This window comes from Terrapene carolina, unplaced genomic scaffold (genome assembly GCF_002925995.2).
Source record: "Terrapene carolina triunguis isolate 2854851 unplaced genomic scaffold, T_m_triunguis-2.0 Scaffold211, whole genome shotgun sequence".
NCBI classification, from domain to species: Eukaryota; Metazoa; Chordata; order Testudines; family Emydidae; genus Terrapene; species Terrapene triunguis.
The window spans coordinates 33464204-33485784 of NW_020664562.1; the positions used below are offsets into that span (position 1 = coordinate 33464204).

The following is a 21581-nucleotide window of genomic DNA, read 5'->3' on the forward strand; positions in this document are numbered from 1 at the left end:
AACACCTCACCTCCAAAATCAGCAACAACAGCATGGCCATCTTCATAGAGAAGAATATTGTGGCTGTAAAGAAAGACAATTGTTAGCATAGGTAACTGTATGATAGTGCCTTGAAGCAATAGTGCATTTTAAGGTTCTGCCTCTTAATTGTGCTCGCTAATATCTCACCCCCTTTTTAAGTAGAGGCTTGTCTGTACAGCAGCCACCTCGCACAACAGAGTATACCTACCCCCACTCAGAGGACTAAAAAAAGGCAAACCTGACAATTTTATAAATCAAAATGTCAGAATCATTTTCTAATTAGTTATGGAACAAATACATTTTCTCATTAGTAGTAGAGCAAATATAACAGATTTATGAATTACCGGTATGTGCACAGCATTACCAAAGTGAAAAGATGACATTTGAAGATGAACCCAATGGTAGCCTTTAAATAAAATTATAAGGCCTGATTCTCCTCTCACACTGGTTTTACACCACTGTAACTCCATTAAATTAATCCCTAATTTACATGGATGGAAGAGCAGAAGCAGCCCTGTAAAGGCTAAATATTAGGGGATAACTGCTAGGAGGCACTGGAGCCTCATGAGGATGAGAAAAAATAAACACATATTTGAAAATATTTTGGACTGATTTTCAAAAGATTATTTCCCTTTGCATCATGAAGGCCTTATTTAATTTGCCCAGAATTACATTCCACTTTGCTCTGATTTTCATCAGCTCTAAATGGAAAAGTGCCAAATTGGTATTGCTCACCTAGATTTCAGATCATTATGATGCTGTCTGAGGAAGTGGAAAAATGGGGGCCCTTATCATATTTCTGCAAAAAGTGACCGTAGGCTACACTGATCACAGAGGAAGTATGGTACAAACTTCACTGTTATGAGACACAAGCTACCTTACCTTTTACCTTAGATTTTTTAAAATGTCTGTGAAGACATTATTCGTGTATAATTTCTCAAATGTTTTAGGCACTTAAGTTTAGACACAGTCTTTCCTTCAACAGCAGATATACTGTACACCTAATTATGCCCAGTTTATTTTGACTGTGTGATGCTCGCAGATGCCAGCTCATGCCAAGGCCCCAGATCTCACTGAACACTTATAAATGCATAACTGGAAATGAGTCTTACTTACCTGTGGGTTAGCATTATCAAAATAAATATTAAATGTTAGGTTGATAAGAATGTGTATAGTGTAAATGCTTGTAGTATGCCGCATGTATTCTTCTCAGCCAACTATACTCCAGGTTATAAACTGATAGCAAGCATTTGCATTGTAAACCTCCGTGACTATGTAACTCATCAAATAGGGAAAAAGCCATGTGTAATGCAAATGATGGTCTCTAACAAGAAGTTAAATCCTGTTCATTAAATGCAAATGAGCTATTGTGTGAGGTCAAGGATCAAAGACTTTGTTAAGTACTTTCCTCCCCCCACTCCCACACCACGAATAAGGGATCTTCATGGGAACTGTTGATGTCAGCTTTGTTTCTGTGAGAAGAAGCTATGAATATAGACACATGGAAAAATTCTACATCTCTTTGCTGTTTGAATTCACATGGAGACAGAGACTCTAAACTGAAGTGAGAGATCCCCCCAGTTATCCCTGGGTTTGCCCCGAAAGACATTTTGAATTGACAGATCACTACAACTCTGTCACTCTTAGGATTTAGATTGCAACTTATTTGTGTTATATGCCTGCTTGCTTTAACCTGTAAATAACTCTCATTTCCTTTTCCTAACTTTAGATAGTTTATTACAGGATTGGATACAGGTTTTTTCTTTGGTGTAAAATCTAGGGTGTACCAATTGATCTGGGGTAAGTGACTGGTCTCTTGGGACTGGAAGCAACCTGAATATTTTGTGATTTTTGGTATAAGTGACCATTTTTCACTAAGTCCAGCTTGCCTGGGTGGCAAGACAGACTGGAGAACCTAAGGGGACTGTCTGTGACTCTATGGTATGACTGATACAGTGATCCAGGAGTTCACATTTGTTACTGGGTGGGTGAAATCTAATTATAGAACATACCACTAGTTTTGGGTGTCTGCCTGGTATTTGACAGTCTACCTTGAGGTAGGCATTCACAGTCATCAGTCACTCCAGACAATGTGACAGACTGAACATCCATACTACTATAACTTATGCAAACAAACTCCAAGGTGAAATCCTGGCCTCAGTGAAGTTAACAGGAGTTTTGCGATTAATTTTAATGAGTCCAGGATTTCATCCCTACACTTTATTCATGTTTGAGTTCCATGGTGTCCCTGTTTATAGTATCTCAGGGAATTAAGTATGGGACAACTCATGACTTTTGTCAAAACTTTTTTGACAGAAAGGACTAGATCCACATCTGGTGTAAACTGACATCGCTCCATTGACTTCAATGGTATTAGTACCACTTAGTGCAGTGGTTTTCAAGTTTTTTCATTAGCGGACCCCTCAAAAATTTATAATGGAAATCTTAGACATAATCTGCAGACCCCCAGGGGTTTGTGGACCACAGGTTGAAAACCACTGACTTAATGTATTACTGCTTTATCTTCTGAATAGTGAAATCAATTTTCCTTGTCACTGTGTGACTCTGGTGTGATTACATTTGTAATATAGTATTCATTACTGGACACCACATTACCAGAAAACTTTTGAAACAAACTGGGGGGAGAATAGTAAAGATGCCATATATTCTGTCTACTCTGCTGAGCACAGTATATGGGTTAAATTTACAAAAGTACTTAAGAACCAGAGTTTTGAAAGTATTTAGGTCTAAAGAAGTAGACAGGTAGGAGTTAAGAAGAGAATTGATTTCAGTGAGGATTAAGTGCCTCGGCATTTTTGAAAATCCGACTAGGTGCTTATCTGCATCTTTAGGCACGAAAATACTTTTAAAAAATCTGCTCCTTACAAGCCTAAGTCCCATTGACTTTCAATGGTACTTAGGATCCTTAAATACCTAAGTCACTTTGAAAAAGGAACGTAGGATCCTAGGTCTCTTAGGCACTTTTGAAAATTCTAACTTAGATCTTTAAAACTTGGGAGGTACAATAACTTACTGGTTAGCACCAATGGTAGGGAGTTAGTGCACCCAAGTTCCACTCCCACCTATACACTAACTTGCTCTACGGACTTGGGGGCTAGCATATGCCCTCTCTATGCCTCAGTTTCCTCATCTGTAAAATGGAGATAATGCTTACTCTGCTTTGAAAAGTGCTTTGAGAGCTACAGATAAAAAGAGATATTCAGGTATCTATGTAGGTCCTTGTATTAAGCCAAACACGAGGACATCTGAGTATTATTATTAGATAAGAGCATAAAAATGGTTCGGGAGCTGACTTAAAAGGAAAGATTTCAAGAATTATAAAGACGTAGCTTGGTTTCAACAAAAGGTAAAAGGGAAGCATGATAAGTCTATACATTTTTTTAAAGTGTATGAATAGAGAGTAATCATGGGATGGGGAGGCAGGAGGGAGTACAATTAGGAGTGATGTGATGAAATGTAAGAGTTCAAAGTAGCATTAGATCTGCTTCCAATGAAGTTAGTGCAAAACTCCCCTGAACTTCAGTGGGAGTAGGATCACAGCATTGGTTTGCACTGCAGGAATCAGTATTTAGACTATAACTTGGAACTCTCCCCTTAATCACAGCACTTACATTGAATCTTCAAAAAGTATAAATCAAACCATGGAAGAAAAATTACTTTTCCATTATTTTGTGAGTGAAAAGCCAAACTTTTGGGTTTCACTTGACATACTAAGCTTCTCTCACAGTTCAAGTGGAAAGGACCAGCACTGGCTGATTTTTGGAACAACCTATCAGTCAGTGGATCTCAATTATTTATATGTGTTCTGAATATATTGAACTCAAACATGACAAATTTATGTGACAGGCTATTGGAAGTTCAAACCAATGCCAATTGAAGAAAATGGACTATATGCAATACTTAGATACCACAGTGATGACAGACAGACAGATGACTGCCACTGTATCTTCTCTTTTTTCTAAAGCCAGTCTCAGGGTTCAGGGGACTCTGGCAACAGGACTCAAGTGTGGTTCTGTTCACCTAAGAATATTGAGGGCACTGATCTGGATCTAAGTGAAATGGGAAGATTCCCTTTTAAAAATACCTTCTGCCATTGCTCAGGTTTATTACCAAATACTCACGGTACTCATAGGCACCCATCATGCAATTTCATTATTCCCAGAAGTACTACTTCCAAAAGGCACTTACCACTTGCCCATCATACTGAGAAAATGACATCTCCAATGAAGTAGGAGCACTTTGTGATACAGCAGTGAAAGTGATTAACCTGCATGATGAGAGAGGCATAGCCATAGACATGCCTGGAAGCATTCCAAGGGTTAAATATACTGAGCTAATTAGGCTTCATTTTTAATCTCATCACATCATTAAAGCCATTAGTTTACAAACACATCTGCCTGATGTGAAATCACTCATATAATTAAAAGCAAGACAATATATGGAAGCTGGCTGTTAGTAGCTTGATAAAGTGCAGGAGACTCAGGTCTGGAGGTGAAGCAGGATTTCTTGATGCCTACACTAGCAGATCAGAGGCGTCAAAGAAATTATGTGCTAGGGTTTGGGGCTGGGGATGCTGGAACTGTTTACATGATTTGCTGCGTCAGCACCCCAGGCAAGTTCATCTTTCCAGCAGCATTGGCGTCCTGTGAGCATGCTGCAGCTGATTACAAAAGAGGGTTCATGGGAGGGAAATAATGCAGTCCAGAATGAAGGGGTGGAGACTCCTTAATAATTGGCATTTGGTCAGCTAGTGGCATGGGATAATCCCTGCTCAGAGCAGGGCAACTGCAGAGTTATTTGTAAAAGCTCATTAGCTGCACTGACATATGTAAAAAATTTAATTTCAGTGAAATCTTTGAAACCATAGCAACTGAAAACTCCAATAAATGTGAAGGATTGCAGAACTATGACGTTACCTCAGACTGTCAGCAGAGGTATATTTGAAGGCTTACAGCTAAGCCTTGGATTTGTCCGATAACCACTGGGATTCAAGAGGTGAATTATGAGATTTGTATCATAGTTAAACCCATTTATTGAGGGTAATGTGAACAAAACACTGCCCTCTTTACTGACTCTTTATTCAACACCAGGGAATGCAATGGGGGACAGTGATAATGTTTACGAATAAATCTAAGTATACACATGTATCCTATCGCTAATGGGATTCCCACAAATAAGCCCCCAAGAATCAACAAATCAGCTACAAAGTAAATTTCTATGTATGGTTATAAATACTTATCTATTTTATAGGAGTGTGATCTCATGAGCAGTTAGGTAACAGAGCCACAAAGCAAAGCAAAACAAAGCAGAGCAGTTCTGACCCTGAAACTGTGAGTGAGATGATGCTCTAATTAGATAAGAACCAAATGGGCCTTCATTATATATTTTCACTTCTATAGCTTCAAATGAAAAAAAATGGAACTTCGCTCTTGGAAAGGAAGGAATTTTGATTTAGGGGGCAACTCACTGCTGGAACTTGACTGAACAGAAAAGGGACTGTGTGACACAATGGGTGAGCACGTTAGCCTTTTATGTTTGGAGATTTTGGCTCAAATCCTATTGTAATAGGCTGTTTTTGTGTCTATGAGTGATATTGTGCTATTGTCGCTGGCCCATAGAGAATCTATGAGTCCTACTAATAGGGTTAGCTAAAGGCATAGTTCTTTAGCTCAAGTAGGAGAGATCTGTATTTTTGGATGTGAAGAACTGGGATTCTAGGCCCTAGCCTCCTGTGTTTGTGCGTGTGATTTATATATTTATATTTACAATAAATGCCTAATTCAGCCTAATTCCTGGGGGACACTTACTCACATAAACAATAAAAATACAACTCAATTCAGTGTGTCTGACAGTTTCTGCTTAGTAGAAACCCAGGACAAGAACTGATAAGGGATGCTGTAGTGTGGGATTTTGATGCAGGATGCCACAGAGATTTGTGTATAGAGCTTCATAGGGGAAGTTTGTTGCCAGCTCTCACTATACCTAATCATAGCCAGTTCCATCAGCTCCTCACTTTTAAGAGCACCAAACTCACCCATAAAATGTAAGAAAATAAAAATAAAGTTAGCTGTATTTCCAGTATGTTACTTACCTCCTTTATCTGTTTGTTAGTTTATCACTTAAACTTCCTAGGTCAACATTCTGATTGCTGGAACAATCACTCATCCCAGTTAAAGTTACGAAGAGAAGAGAAAGTTCAATTGCAAAATGGGAAAGGAAAGGAAGGAAATCAGGTTAAAATGCTAGAAATCTGGACATTCCCACATAGCCATTTTCTCATTAAGAGACATGGGGGAGGGGCAGGGGAGAGAAGCATTTGTAAGTTTTAGAGTCAAATGGAAGAGCGCTCCCAGAGAGAAGCAGCTGAGAAGAGCTGTGATTGATCAAGAACAAGGCTTTATGTAGTTTATCAAAATAGATCAGACTTTGGCAACTCCATGACACTGGGACGGCTTAACTTTATCTCTCCGAAACATAAACTTCACTCATGCAGTTCCTCAGCCTCCAAGGATTTGAAACTGCTAACATCTGAGGATGTGCTGTAAATTACTACAAAAAATACTGGCTTAAGGATATTTGTCTCACCCATCCACATGAAGCTGAGATGTGTTACATCTTTAAATATACATACACAGAGATAACCCAGCAAAAGGAGGTGATGCTACTAACCTACAACTATGTTTGTTCCTACAGTTCTCTGAGTAGGTTTCTCTCAAAGTTTGAACTGAATCAAGATTTTAGAATTGGGCTCTGAGGGCTAGATCCCATTCTCACTGAAGTAATTGGAAAGCTCCTATTGACTTCAATGACAGCAAGATCAAGGCCTTTGTGCATAAAAGAGGATTTAGTGCAGTTATGCAGTGATGGGGGTGGTAGTTTACTGTTGTTTTGCAAAATATTATCAATAACGGACCAAGTTTTTACTAAACAATAAGAGAATTAAGCTTTTATTTAAAAGTAAATACTGGGCAATTCCACATATCAGAGATAATACAATGCACATCCTATGGCTCTCAGTTTCTAAGTTACTTAGACCTGAATCCAGAGTCCAGCACAAACCCTGAGTAGTCACACTGGGCACTAAGGATATATGCAGGATGGGTAGGAATGCTCCCACAAGTCATGGAGTTGCTGCATAGCTGTTTTGGGGCGGCTACTCCAACCCAATGGATGTGGTGGACTCCTGTAGCCCTTTAAGCAGATTGGAAAATGGGTGATTCTGCATAGCAATGAATACTATGGTTCATCCTGTATCTTACCTACCTCTACCCCTATACATTGCCACACAGAATTCATGTGCAACTGAGCTCTATGCAGTGCAGGTGTGTCATTGGAACTGAATTGGTCCATGGCGGAGGGGGCTAGATTTGTTGTGCAATGCTGAGTTCCTAAGAGGCAACTCGCAGGAAGACTGGAGTGCCTTAGGATGTTCAGAAATGACAGGAGATGATTGATTATGTGGCTCTAGGAAGAAGGATGAAAGCGTTTGGGGCTCAACGGGTGTTCTTGTCCATTCTCCCTGTTGAAGGAACAGGCCCAGGCGGGGACCATTGAATCATGGAAGTAAATGCGTGGCCAGACAGGGAGTGTTAGCGAGAGGGCTCTGGCTTCTACAATGAGCTGATGTTCCAGGAAAGAGGATTAGTGTGCTGGGACGAGCTCCATCTATCAAATACTGGGAAGAGCATTGTGATCGGGGGCCTGCCCCATACGAGCCTGTTAGAGGTTAATAGAGCTCTACGGTGGCTGTGTGAAAAGCAGCCAATAGGAAAGGAGCTGTGAGGAGCACCCAGTCAAGGCTGGACAGGCCTATATCAGAAGAGCTGCAGGGCAGAGTAAGTTCAGTAGCTTCCTGGAGCTCAAGGTGGGAAGCTCAGGCTCTTATCAGGAGGAAGGAGCGCCAGCACCCTGGACAGAGCAGTGCTGCTATGGTAGCAGTGGCCGGGCGGTGTGGGGGGGCAGGGAGCTAAAGATGGCTCTGGGTTGGCTGCAGGAATTGGCAGTCTGAGGCCTCGAGGCAAGGGCAAAGAGGGGGCTGGGGGCCACGGGGAAGTGGCCCAGGGAAAGATGCTGAGAGGTTGGAGGGGATGCAGCATGTGGCTGCCATCTTCAGGGTTCCTGGGCCGGGACCCAGAGTAGTGGGCAGGTTGCATCCCCCCCTCACCACTGAGGAAATGGCCAGACAATTGGCTGCAGTTGCCACTGAGGGAAGTAGCTGGACAGCAGACTGCAGTTCCCCTGGACGGGGGAGAACAGAGTGGGCCATGGCCAGGGGGCTGTGTCGTGAAGAGGATGCTGCGGTCCTGGGAGTGACATGGGTCCTGGAGCAGAAGTGACAGCAGTGAGAAATCACCAGAAGAAGGTGCACTGGCAAGTACAGTTAATTCCCAAAACAGCCAGCAGGAGGCACTAGCATGGTGAGCTCCACCACATCACAAGCATCTTTGGGCATTGTCTGGCTAACCTGATAAGGAGAGCTTTAAACTAGATCTGATGGGGGAAGGTGACAAAAATCCAGCCAATGTGCATGTAGGTTCAAATAATGAAGACAAGGGGAAGAAGCTAATTTCTGGAGAAGGAACTAGAAACCACAACTGCATTGAAAAGGCAAGAAGAAAAGCAACAGGGCAGTCTGAAAAATATTTCTGATGCCTGTACACAAATGCAAGGAGTATGGGGAATAAGCAGGATGAACTAGAAGTCATGGTATATGAAGAAAATTATGACTTAATTGGCATTACAGAGACTTGGTGGGACAACTCCCATGATTGGAATACCAGTATTGAGGGATATATCTTTTTCCAAAAGGATATGTCTGGGGGAAAAGGAGGTGGTGTTGTGGGGGGTCTATTACTGACCACCAAATAAGGAAGAAGTGGATGAGTCATTCTACAAGCAGGTAACAAGATTAGCTAACACATATGAGCTACTATTAAGGGGGGATTTTAACTTCCCTGATATTTGTTGGAAGACTATTACAGCAAAACATGATATGTCCTGCAAATTCTTAGCATGCATAGGGGACAACTTTCTGATTCAATCAACTCGGAGAAATAGTAGACAAGGTCCCATGGAAAGGCCAATTAGGAAGAAAAGGAGTCGAAGGGGGCCGGCAGTTTTTAAAAGACATAATACTAGAGGTTCAACATCAAGTTATTCTGAGGCAGAGGATAGATAAGAAGAGCCACAGCCCACCCCTTAGCATCCAGGCCCACCCAAATCTGAGCATGGGAGTAGTGCTGCCACAGCAGCCCGGAGCGTCACTTGGGCACCTGAAATCCAGGACGAAGTGGTGCTACGCTCTGGCAGCTCTGCCTTGCCATTTTCTGAGCTGCCCCATGCGCGTGCCCAGCTTGGCAGATGAAGCCCTGTGTCTGGGGGCACCAGGGTTAGGAAGAGGGTGTGGCATTGGGGGAGAAGCTAAGCTACCACAGTATGTCATTGCTTGTCCACTCAAAAGTCGGGGCCCATCCAAATTTCCACTCCTAGCTACTGTTATGTCGGGAAGGGGAATTTCACTCGCAATGTAATAAACATTTCACATGATTATTGTACTGAGCATTCAGTTAAGTATTACGGTATGATTGTAACACATGGCTGGATGGCCTCACTTCCCAGTGTCAGCATGGCCTGTACTTGGAATCCAGTGCAGCGGCAAAAGCGCCTCTGTGGGCATGGCCGTGGCTTGCAGCAGATCGCCCAAGATCTGCAGGTTTTCAGGAGCTGGGCTGCCTTTCAGTTCTAGTGGGTGAAGCCCCTGATAGCATAACCAAGTGGAAAGTCAGTGAGTCAAAACTTGTGGAGTTTCCATTCTCCTTCCTGGAAAATATCCATGTAGGTCACGATTTAGCTCTCTATATAAGCAGGATGCGCATTAATCTTACATCAAAGAAGGGAAATGGCAGTTGAGCGCAATGTCATTTTCTCCAGCTATATCCAGCTTTTTGCACAGATCTCCTGAGACTTTGCAGACCATATTCAAGTTGCAAATAGTTAGTATTCTAAAGATGTCCATGACTTCAGACTACATTGCACGTTGTGGATACTTTGTATTCTGCACTTACCCAGCAGTTCAGAACTCTTTGTTCGCCAAGAATTTCTTTTTTCTTATTTGGTAACTATGATATTTAACCTTAAAACAGGAGATACAATAATCCTGCTGATGCTATGAATGCATCACACATACTTTAGAAACTGATTTCTGAGTGGGTCTGGCCACTGATTCTCTAAAAATGAAGTTTTTGAATACAACCAAAAACTATTGGGCAGCTGTGGTTTAGTTCATCCCCAAAGCAATGCTGCAGAGATGGGAGAGTCATTTCATTTCTTACTAGTCACAGAAGGACATTGTACAAAGCATGCAATTGAAATGATTATTTTTTACAAGATTTAATATGAAAATTTATAGTCAAACTAATTAAAATGTCAGACAAAGTCAATTTATAATATATTAAACTTCCTGTTTTCAGGCCAACTCCCACTCTCAGTTCTACAATTGCAAGATCAATGACAAAGTAAAACAGTGGGTTTCAGTATAAGCAATTAAAAAATTAACAACAGTTATTTACAGAAGATTTCTAATTACTGTCAAAATGTCCCATATTTGAAAATTCAGTGGAGTGTATTTTACCTCTTTTGCTGACTTTTCCATTTCTAAAACCATCTGGTAAATTAGAGATTATTACTGAACTTATTTTATTATAACTTGACCTCAGAAATTTTTATTAGAACATAGCTTGTTTATGATGTGACAAGACATGCAGACCACTGTAATGCTTGTTTGCTGGGATTTTTCTTGACACAGTTGTGGGAAAGTCTGACCCTAAGAGCACCCCAATGCCAGCTGACACACTGTTGTCATGATATTTACCCCAAAGATGACATGTAATATATCACTGGGCAAACTAATGACTTACTGATCATTAATATTCCTGCATGATGTATGTACTGTCAACCCACAAAGGATTTACAGAGGTGCTGGAAATATGTGACTAAAATGTGTTTAAACCGGGCATGTTAGGGAAGTTGATAAACAGGCTTTCTCCAGACAAAAGAAAGAGGCCAACAGCTCACATCAGGTGTAGCCAAATTCATTTATATTGGATGTTGTGGGAAGAGATCATTTGCACTGTAAAAATCACCAGTGGGGTCCACACCTGACAGCATGGTGACCGTCTAGACCCAGCAGGGAAAAGGAACCTTTTCTGGGGATACCCTTCAGAAGAATATATATCAAAAATGTATTGGACTATGAAGAGAAGGGGTCAGTACCTCTATACTATCCTTCACCTGAAGAGACAAAGGAACCAAGCACTTTGAGCTCTGTGAAGGACCCTGGCCAGAAAGTCTGGTCAGCCATGCTGGAAAAGAAACTTGGTGAGAAACAGTTCTTTGAACAAGAGACTCTAGTTTGTTAAATCAGGTTTTAGTCAGAGAAGCATATTCTTATGTCTGTAACTATCTCTATCCTTACTCCTCATATCACTTAACCCTGTTTCCTTTTATTAATAAAAGTACTTTACTTTTACTACTATCCAATTCAGTGCTTTGATTTTAATAGAGTGTTTTTTAACACCAGGTAAGGTAGCAAGCTGCTCTCAGTACTCTCTTTAAAGGATCAGCAAATTTGATAAGGTTTTGTGAGTGTTACTGTAGGGAGGAGCAGTGCACTGCAAAAAGACTTCTCTGAGGAACTTGGGAATTGGGGTTTACTGATTGTTACCGGCTTGGCAAGTTTCGGAAGGGTAGAGTCTGCTGGCAAGGCAGACAAGCTGGGGTGTCAGGGAGCTGACACATACCTTAGCAGCAGCAAAACTCTCACTTGCTGAGGCTGAGAGGGGTGGCGGAGGGGCCACAATTTTGGGAACCCCAGCAGAGTATCACAGTAAAGTACAGGACAAATTATGGAGCCACAGCACCTGGCATAATTTAGACTCACTCCATTTACAGTGGTTTTTTCCAGAACCACCAGCGAACTGCTCTGGTTCCCTAAGATTGGCTGAGGGTACAGTAATCTGTTTGCTCTGTCTGTCGCCACCCTGGAACATTGCTCCACTGCTTCTGCAGTGGGACAGCATAGGATGGCCAACTCTGGCCCAATGCTGGGGGAATTTCCCAGGGAGCCTTTCTGCCTACTTCATGCCCCCTGTGCACTCTCAGAGCAAGGGACACACAACAGGGAGCAGAATCTGCCCCATAATTTTGTATTTCTATTTTTTAAAGTTCTGAGTGCTTACACACACCTGGCTGGCTAGCAAGCTCTGTTTACAAAGCTCCGCTAGCTCACCAAAGCCCTGTGTCTATAGGCATGCAACGTCAATGAAGAAAAGGTGGATTGTAATTCTTTGGTCTAATTTTGGTTGCTGGGTTTAGTGTGTGGGTGCTGGATGGTGGTGGTGGCCCATGATATACAGGAGATCAGACTAGATACTCCGTGGTCCATTCTGGCCTTAAACTCTATGACCCCATAGGTATGTCTACACTGATATAAAAAACCCATGACAGAGTCTCAGAGCCTGAGTTAGCTGACTTGAGGTGCAGGGCTAAAAATAGCAGTTTAGACATTCAGGCTCAAGCTGGAGCCTGGGCTTTGAGACCCTCTCCCCTCATAGGGCCTCAGAGCACGAACGTCTATCTCTGCAATTGTATAGCCCCACAGCCCAAGCCCTGTGAGCCTGAGTCAGCTATTGCAGTGTAGACATACTGTGTGACTCTAAAACTTCAAGAAAAGAAAGCTAAGCACTTACAGTAACTCCTCACTTAAAGTTGTCCTGGTTAACATTGTTTTGTTGTTACGTTGCTGATCAATTAGGGAACATGCTCATTTAAAGTTGTGCAAAGCTCCCTTCTAATGTCGTTTGGCAGCCGCCTGCTTTGTCCACTGCTTGCAGGAAGAGCAGCCCGTTGCAGCTAGCTGGTTGGGGCTTGTAACCAGGGTGGACTGGCAGCCCCCCATCAGCTCCCCGCTCCCCTAAGTTCCCTGTGCAGCAGTTGCCCAGCAGGCTATCAATTGCCAGCAGTTCAGCTGTCCCTCCCCCCACTACCATGTGCTGCTCCTGCCCTCTGCCTTGGAGCTGCTCCCCGAGACTCCTGCTTGCTGTGCGGGGGGGAGGGAGGGGAGAGGAGGAAGAGGGGGCCTGTCAGGGTGTCCCCCTCCCCCCTGTTCCTGCACCCCACTTATCCCATCTTCTATAGAACGGGGGGACACACAACAGGGCTCAGGATGGAGGGAGCTTGCTGGCAGCAGCTGCGGTCTCAGCAAGCTGATCTAATTAACAAGGCAGTGTACTTAAGGGTAGGGTCAGCCTACTTAAAGGGAAATGCACATCTCTCTCTCTCTCAAACACGGTGTGTGTCTCTGTCTCTGTCTGCAATGCTGTCTCCCCTCCCTCCATTCCTGCTGCCTTGTAGAGTGTGAGAGTTAACTCTTGAGGGCTCAGCCAATTGCTAGTTCATCATTTAGCAGTAAGGCATTCCCTGGGAAATATCCCACCCTCTAACTCCTCCACCTCAACCAAGCTTCACAATCATCATCACTGTGTACCAGTATTAAATTGTTTGTTTAAAACTTATACTGTCTCTGTGTGTGTGTGTGTGTGTGTACATATATACATATATATATATATGTCTTTTGTCTGGTGACAAAAATTTCCCTGGAACCTAACCCCCCTCATTTACATTAATTCTTATGGGGAAATTGGATTCACTTAACATCGTTTCACTTAAAGTTGCATTTTTCAGGAACATAACTACAACGTTAAGTGAGGAGTTACTGTATAGGGATTACATAAACAAAGATGACACTCTCTGTCTCTCTGTGACTGGTCTGACTTTCAGGTAAAACACTCAGGGCATGATTCTGATTTTGCAGTGGTTAAATAAGGGGTGATTCCATGAAGTCGTAGCTCTTCAGCTAATAGTTCTCCTCCCAACCTCCCTTGAAACATAACAGATAGGCAAGCAGAGGAGGGGAGTTGTTACCTGTGGAAATGTAGGGAGAGCCATCAGCTCCATTTCTTCTCAAGCAATCCCAGTCAGTGACACAACTATGGTTTTCTGTCTTATAGACTTTATTAGGAGAGCCAGAAGCAGCTTGGCAAACCAATATTGCAAGTATGGGTGGTCTTAAAGCAATGTCTGGGACCAGGGGTCATCCCTTTCAGTGGAGTGTCACACCCCAACGCCCCCTCCCCTTAGGGAGTCCCCTGGGAAGGCAGATCAGCACTGTATATTGCTAACGCTGTTGCAAGCATCGCAAAGCATTTTGGGGAGGGTTAAAGGTGTGTGAGTGGAGAGTGGAAGGTTTCTTTGTAGGTTACAAGAGGCCGAAAAGGGGGGAGAAGAAAAAGAAAAGAGCAGAGAACTGGTTAACTCAACATTGCAATTAACAAGCTCAGTCCGAAGATAAGAGAACTCCAGCCCAAGGCCAGCTGCTACCCGCCAAGACAGAAGGGGGGAAGTCCAACCCCCCCAACCAGCTGTGAGAAAAGAAGAACTAAGTGAGACACAGAGCTGCAAAGATAACAGTGAGAACAGTGAGAGCAACTGAGACACAGGGCTGCAAAGATAACAGCGAGACGATTGAAGGCCAAGACAGAAAAGAAAACAGTCTCCGGAGCCGGGATGTTTTGGGAGAGGGAAAGAGGCCACAGAAAGCAGTTTGGACTGGCACAAGGAGCACTAGGAACAGAGGTCGCGGAATGAAACACCCCCAAAGGAGCCCAGGACTTAAAACCCTCCTGAGAGCTGGAGCAATTCGGAGATTATAGCGGATCCCCCGGACGACCTGGGCCCAGGGCAAGAACTCCCGTTCACCCCTTCCCCTCTTCTTCTTACATTACACCCAGGCCTGGCCAGCTTTGGGTAGTGCTTGTGTGAGTATGAAAGTGGGTTAGGGCTTGGGGCTCTAATGCTTTCTTTCTTCCCCTGAGTGACGTGGGAGCGTTCCCAGCACTCTCTGCTGTATTTTTATTATTTTATTAATAAAGCTTTAAAATTTAGACACTTGGTGTGTGCCTCGTCATCTCCTCCCCAAAAGATCCTGTGGCCACAGCCTGATCAACTGTGGGCCCAGGCAGATTGGTAATGAAAATCTGTCACAGGAGGACCAAACTGGAGCACGGATTTCTGAGGACAGAAATAACTAACATCCACCAGATAATGACTTAGTGTTTTCAATGTGTGCTACTGTGACCTCTAGCTCCTGTTCCACAGAGCCGGAGACAGGAGTAGGTCATGCAAGCCTAGAATATGGCTGGCTGGTTTTGGAGGTGCTGGCTTTCATACTGGTGAACAACAACAGTGTCACTTCAATGTTTATTCCCTGTAGATTTTCCAAGCATTCTTCCCTACAAGGGGTCTTTCTGAACTTTGGTGTAAAATCTGAGCTTGCTGGGAGTTTTCATTCTTCTATTGAAGGCTTCCACCGAAAAAAGGGTGAGACACTGTCAGGACATCTAAGCAACCAATTGTGGCTGAAGCAGGAGTAGTGTGTCAGAACTAGCAGGGAGCAACCCCAACAAGGGTTAAGGAGATGGGAGAGACTACTTTTATTAGGAGCCTATATACCTGCAGTGGGGTCACCTGGTTAGACTCTTGCCTGCTTGTGGATTGGCTGGGCCCTTAGGTCTCTCAGGTAATGATCTCAAATGACTCATCAAGCTCAGAACATTCAGAACACTCAGGTTCAGGCTCCAGGATGACTCATCAACTTCAGAACACTCATCACAGACATAAGATTCTGAAATTCCAGAAACACTCTTTCCTCCCACCCCTTAACTAATTCCAGGTAGCCCTCCCCCGGCTGAGTAAATCCTGGATAGTATAAATGTACTTTAAAAATTCATACACAATACAAATATTACTTCCCACTTTTTGATTTCCTTAATAGCAGTAAGGTGTGTTTAATAGGGAGGTTGTTATAGTCTCTCAAAAAGGAGACTTGAAGGTACTCTTAACAATGGTGCCATTCAGTAAACAATAATATCTAGCTTTTTATAGCACTTTCCATTAGTAGATCTCAAAGTGGTTTACAAAGGAGGTAAGTACCGTCATCTCCATTTTACAGATGGGGAAACGGAGGCACACAAAGATGAAATGACTTGCCCAAGGTCACCTAGCATGTTAGTGGCAGAGCTTGAAGTAGAACTCGGATCTGCTGAGTCCCAGTCCAATGGTCTGTCCATTAAGTCCCATAGCCTGTCATATTATCATCCTATCTACCCACTCCCAGTGTGAATACATGTGCATATGAGTGATGGACTCTATCTTGACTGACACAACTGGGGACGCCTGGAGTTAAAAAAGAATAGGCTACGACAGCTTGAGCTTAAGAGCCAAAACATGCTAGTTGGGACTGTAACAAGCTCATATCTCCTGTGGATCAGGCACAGAGGGGGACCTGTAACACACACATTAATGACTAGCTACACTCACTTTCCACAAGCATTTGTGCTATTACAGTTTGGCTGCTTGAACATCTGCAGAAAGTGAATACTAAGGGGCCCTGGACAGGGCAGAAATGAGCTCATGTTTTTAGTTGAGTAAGTATCTGTGGCTGTATCTTTGCACCGTGTAGTTCTGATTTAAACTAGCAATGTTGCTAAAGTCACATGTTCCCTCACCTTTCCCAAACAATCTCGCACCAAACAAAAAATCAGACTGAGAATGAGATTACACAGCCAGGGTCTCATGTTGAGCCCTGTCTCATCTTGTTTTGGCAGCACGGTTATTAGCTGGTGGAGCAGTATGAATTCTGAAGGTCACCGGTAGGTCAGGATAATTCTTGGCAGCATTTCTGCTTGTTTTTGAGCTCAAACATAATGGGCAAACAGCAGTCAGTTCACAGCTATGACCCTAGAGTAGCTTGTTTGCCAGAGTTTGAATCTCTGGCAAACAGCTTGATGCTGCATTTAATAAGTAACACATAACTTTATTTGAAAGCTTTAGATATCTTCTTTCCACTGTATGCAAGTTGACCAACATTTCCCTCATAAACATCCCCATTTCAATGGTTTATAGCACAGTCAAAACCATTAAATCTGTACTGGAACTTGGTTCACAGACAACCAGGTATAAGAGCTTAAATTAAAAAATTCCATGCCCTTGTATTTTCTACTTCTATTGTGGCCTGGATGTGTACTCAGATAGCAATGGCACCTTTCATATGTGTATCAAGGGCTATATATAACTCCAGAACAACAATATTATTAGCACTTTTGGGGGGCTTGCATTACTCTGAGATGGTTTTGTTCTAAGAAGCAATTCCCCCAAGGGAAATTATGGAAGCCACATCACCTGGGACATTTAAAATAAGACTGGATCAGACCCTAGTAAACGGACAACAGGGAACAATGCTGCGTTGGTCGGGACATACATTCATAGATTTTTAAGGACTTGAGGGAACCATGTGATCATCTAGTCGGACCTCCTGCACAACAAAGGCCATAGGACTTCCCTGAATTATTTCCTGCTTCAAGGTCAATAGCTATAGTTGAACTAGAGCATACTTATTTTTAGAAAAAGAAGACATGACCTTCATGAGCCAAGTTGCTGCTCTGGCTCTGAGGGTGCAAAGCAGGCAAAAGGCCAGTTTCATGGCTACCTGAGTATTCCTTTACAGCGATCCTAGTAACTCTATGGCACCTGTACGTCAGGTCTCTAGCACAGGGACCATTTCCAAGGAGAAAAGAAGCCTGGGTGGGGTGCCTCTGAACTCTGGCTATTCTCAGCTGAAATGGCCCCTTGGTACTGTGGGCAGCCAGATTGCTCTAATTTACACCAGAGACCAGACTCCGGATCCAGGGCCTGCAGTGTTCCTACTGGTTAGAACAGGAGCTGGGAATCTAGCTGACTCTTTATGGCTGACTCTTACTCTTCTACTCAGTGGCTTACTGTGAAAATGTGAGCAAGTCACATAACCTGCCCATGCCTCAATTTACCTCTTTATAAAATGGGGATAATAATTATTCCATTGCAGACATGAAAGAATGCTTGTGAGATTCAATCCATATGTATAAAGTGTCTTGAGCGCCTCAGAGGAAAGGAGCGATATGTGTGCAAAATGAAGAGAAGTTGCCTAAAATGACAAAGGGCTCTATTGTGCCTTTAAAGTAGAGCCCCTGACCCATGGTGGGGCTGAGCAACTCTTCCCAGAGTGCTAGGAAGCACAGTTGCTCTGCCACCCTTGAAGAAGGTGCAGTGTCTGATCAGCTCTACTGGTGAGTGCATAGGGGGACAGTGTTGGGGACAGGGGAAATGTGCCTTGTCTCTGCACTCCTTGCCATGGAGAGATTAATGCTGGCACCTGCTCTAACTTTCCATAGCCTTTGTGATCAGGGTAATGTAAGGGTCACCTTGTGGCCAATTGCTCTGCTATTGTAGATGAGTGGGGGCAAAGGATGACTCCATACCTCCTACCTTAGCTGTGTACAATCAAAAAAGACAATACCCAGCACCATGCAAATCCTGATGCTGTACCTTTTTTGCAATAAAAATTTCTTAAGGATTTTTAGTATGCACTCCTATCACACATGCCCAGCACAGGCGTTGAGCTAATAAACCATAACAGCTCCATAACAGATCTGTTACTGTCTATCGACTCAATGATCCATGAAATAAAAAATCCAACAGTAGACTTTGATCAGAGAGAATGAAGGCCCTTTCAGAGCACTGATAGACTCTCACAAACCTGGTATCTATTTAAAAAGGGATGGAAGTTTGTAAGCACTGCAAAAAAATTAGTATGCATCTTCTCAAAATCTATAATCATGTCAGTAATGAACAAAAATTTTAAAGCACCTCTAATCTTATATTCTCACAACACTGGCTATTCTGTATTCAGGTTCATCTGCTGATGTGATAAATATGTGGAGGCTTTTTCCCTCCCTGACTTTTTCTTATTTATTTATTTTTGGACTTTCATATAACATTGTCTTTAGAATAAAACCCAACATATGTCAGCAGTAAATCACCAATGCTAAGAGACAAGTTATGGGCCAAAGGTTGCCTTCAGTTAGGCCTCAGTCCTGCATTCTGATCTGCAGGGTGATGATGGCTGTGCCATCAGCTCCATGTGTACATTGGAGACCATGTACTCATCAACTGCAGGATCAGGGTCAGAGGTATGTCGTTGTCTAATCCTGAGTCGCTTTGGATGAATACAATGAAATGTAATGTCATTGGACTCTGGGATTGTTTGTTTTTGTTTTTTGACCTAGATGGAAGTCAAGGCTTTAAGGCAGTGGTGGGAAACATGCAGCCCGTTAGAGTAATCCACTGGTGGGCCGTGAGACAGTTTGTTTACTGTGACGTTGTGCAGTCTATATGGTTTTATAAAAACTTGATAATAAGTCAATATAATGTAACTGGGATAGTTTTATAAAAATTTGACAATAAGTGAATATAATGCAACTGGGATATGCTTCGTGCAAAAGGTCTCTTGTAAGGTATCATTACAAAGTGCATAATCTACTAAGTATGATCATCTGATTTGTATAAATGTACCACTCTTGTATCTAAAACTAGAAATATAAAATGTAACTCTGAGGGCCTATTGTAATTATGTAAAGTGTGGGCCATTAATGATGGTTTGGAATCTTAATGACTCCCATTGTCTGCAGATGGCTGTTTACCTGTGAGTCTCCCTGTATATGTGTGTGCTGGCAAGTGAGTAATGAAGTCTTGCAGTGACATGTGATCATGTCACCTGAACTGGAATCCATCTTTAACCTGGTGCTTTTCCAATGAGGGGGGGTGGAAACCCAGAGAGACAAAGGGTTCCCGCCTTATGCAAAAGATATATAAAGGGGTGGAAGAGAAGAGAGGAGGAGAGGAGCCATCATGGAGAATCCCCTAGATAACACCTAAGCTGGAACAAGAGCTGTACCAGGGGAAAGAATTGTGCCCAGGCCTGGAAGGTGTCCAGTCTGAGAAAAACTTACTGAAGCATCTCTGAGGGTGAGATTATCTGTATTTAGTTTGATTAGGCATAGATTTGCGCATTTTATTTTATTTTGCTTGTGACTTACTTTGTTCTGTCTGTTACTACTTGGAACCACTTAAATCCTACTGTCTGTATTTAATAAAATCACTTTTTATTTAGTAATTTACTCAGAGTATGTATTAATACCTGGGGGAGCAAACAACTGTGCATATCTCTCTATCTGTGTTATAGAGGGCGAACAATTTATGAGTTTGCCCTGCATAAGCTTTACGCAGGGTAAAACGGATTTATTTGGGTTTAGACCCCATTGGGAGTTGGGCATCTGAGTGCTAAAGACAAGCACACTCCTGTGAGCTGTTTTTGGGTAAACTTGCAGTTTTGGGACAAGTGATTCAGACCCTGAGTCTGTGTTGGAGCCAGACAGGAGTGGCTGGCTCAGCAAGACAGGGTGCTGGAGCCCTAAGCTGGCAGGGAAAACAGAAGCAGGGGTAGTCTTGGCACATCGGGTGGCAGCTCCCAAGGGGGATTCTGTGATCCAACCCGTCACAGTTTGGACTCTGGGATTGTTTGTTTTTGTTTTTTGACCTAGATGGAAGTCAAGGCTTTAAGGCAGTGGTGGGAAACATGCAGCCCGTCAGAGTAATCCACTGGTGGGCCGTGAGACAGTTTGTTTACATTGACCGTCTGCAGGCACGGCCATCCACAGCTCACAGTGGCCTCGGTTTGCCATTCCCGGCCAATGGGAGCTGCGGGAAGTGGCGCAGGCCACAGGGATGTGCTGGCCGCTGCTTCCCACAGCTCACATTGGCTGGGAACGGTGAACCGCAGCCACTGGGAGCTACGGGCGGCCGTGCCTGTGGACAGTCAATGGAAACAAACTGTCTTGCAGCCTGCCAGCCGATTACCCTGACAGGCCGCATGTGGCCCGCGGGTAGGGTGACCAGATGTCCCAATTTTATAGGGACAGTCCCGATTTTTGGGTATTTTTCTTATATAGGCTCCTATTACTCCCCACCCGCTGTCCTGATTTTTCACACTTGCTATCTGGTCACCCTACCTGCGGGCCACAGGTTGCCCACCACTGCTTTAAGGGATCTCTTTGTGATATTCAGCCTCCACTTATATACAGCTATATCATATACATGCATAGGTGTTAGAATTGATCAAGTTTCAGAGGGATGTGTGTGTGTCTACAAGCATGCTGATGAAAAATGCACAGGCATGTGTGCCTGTGCAGAAAATAATGAATGCACAAGTGGAAGTCAGGTTAAGGCCCCAAAGAAAATCAGACTTTAAGAGTCACTGTAACAAGCTTCACTTTATGTCATGAGTAGAGCTGGTCAGAAATGGAATTTTCATCCTGAATCAGAAAAAAAAGTCAACATTTCTAAATGTACCGGAAAACAAAAATTCCAAATATTTTGTTTCAGAAACATTAAACATAAGAATAGCCAAACTGGGTCAGAACAATGGTCCATCTAGCCCAAGATCCTGTCTTCTGACAGTGGCCAGTGCCCGAAGCATCAGAGGGAATGAACCAAACATGGCAATTATCAAGTGATCCAGTCCCAGCTTCTGGCACTCAGAGGTTTTAGGG

General features: G+C 43.1%; 1 protein-coding gene across 1 annotated transcript in view; it reads right to left on the reverse strand.

Annotated features, from left to right (window-relative positions):
* LOC113407389 (serine/threonine-protein kinase TNNI3K) overlaps positions 1 to 21581 on the reverse strand; it is a 168811-nt gene that overhangs the window by 61751 nt on the left and 85479 nt on the right. The window contains exon 18 of the mRNA XM_026655826.1: positions 11 to 63. Coding sequence (XP_026511611.1) covers positions 11 to 63 — 53 coding nt within the window. The remainder of the gene's footprint in view (positions 1 to 10; positions 64 to 21581) is intronic.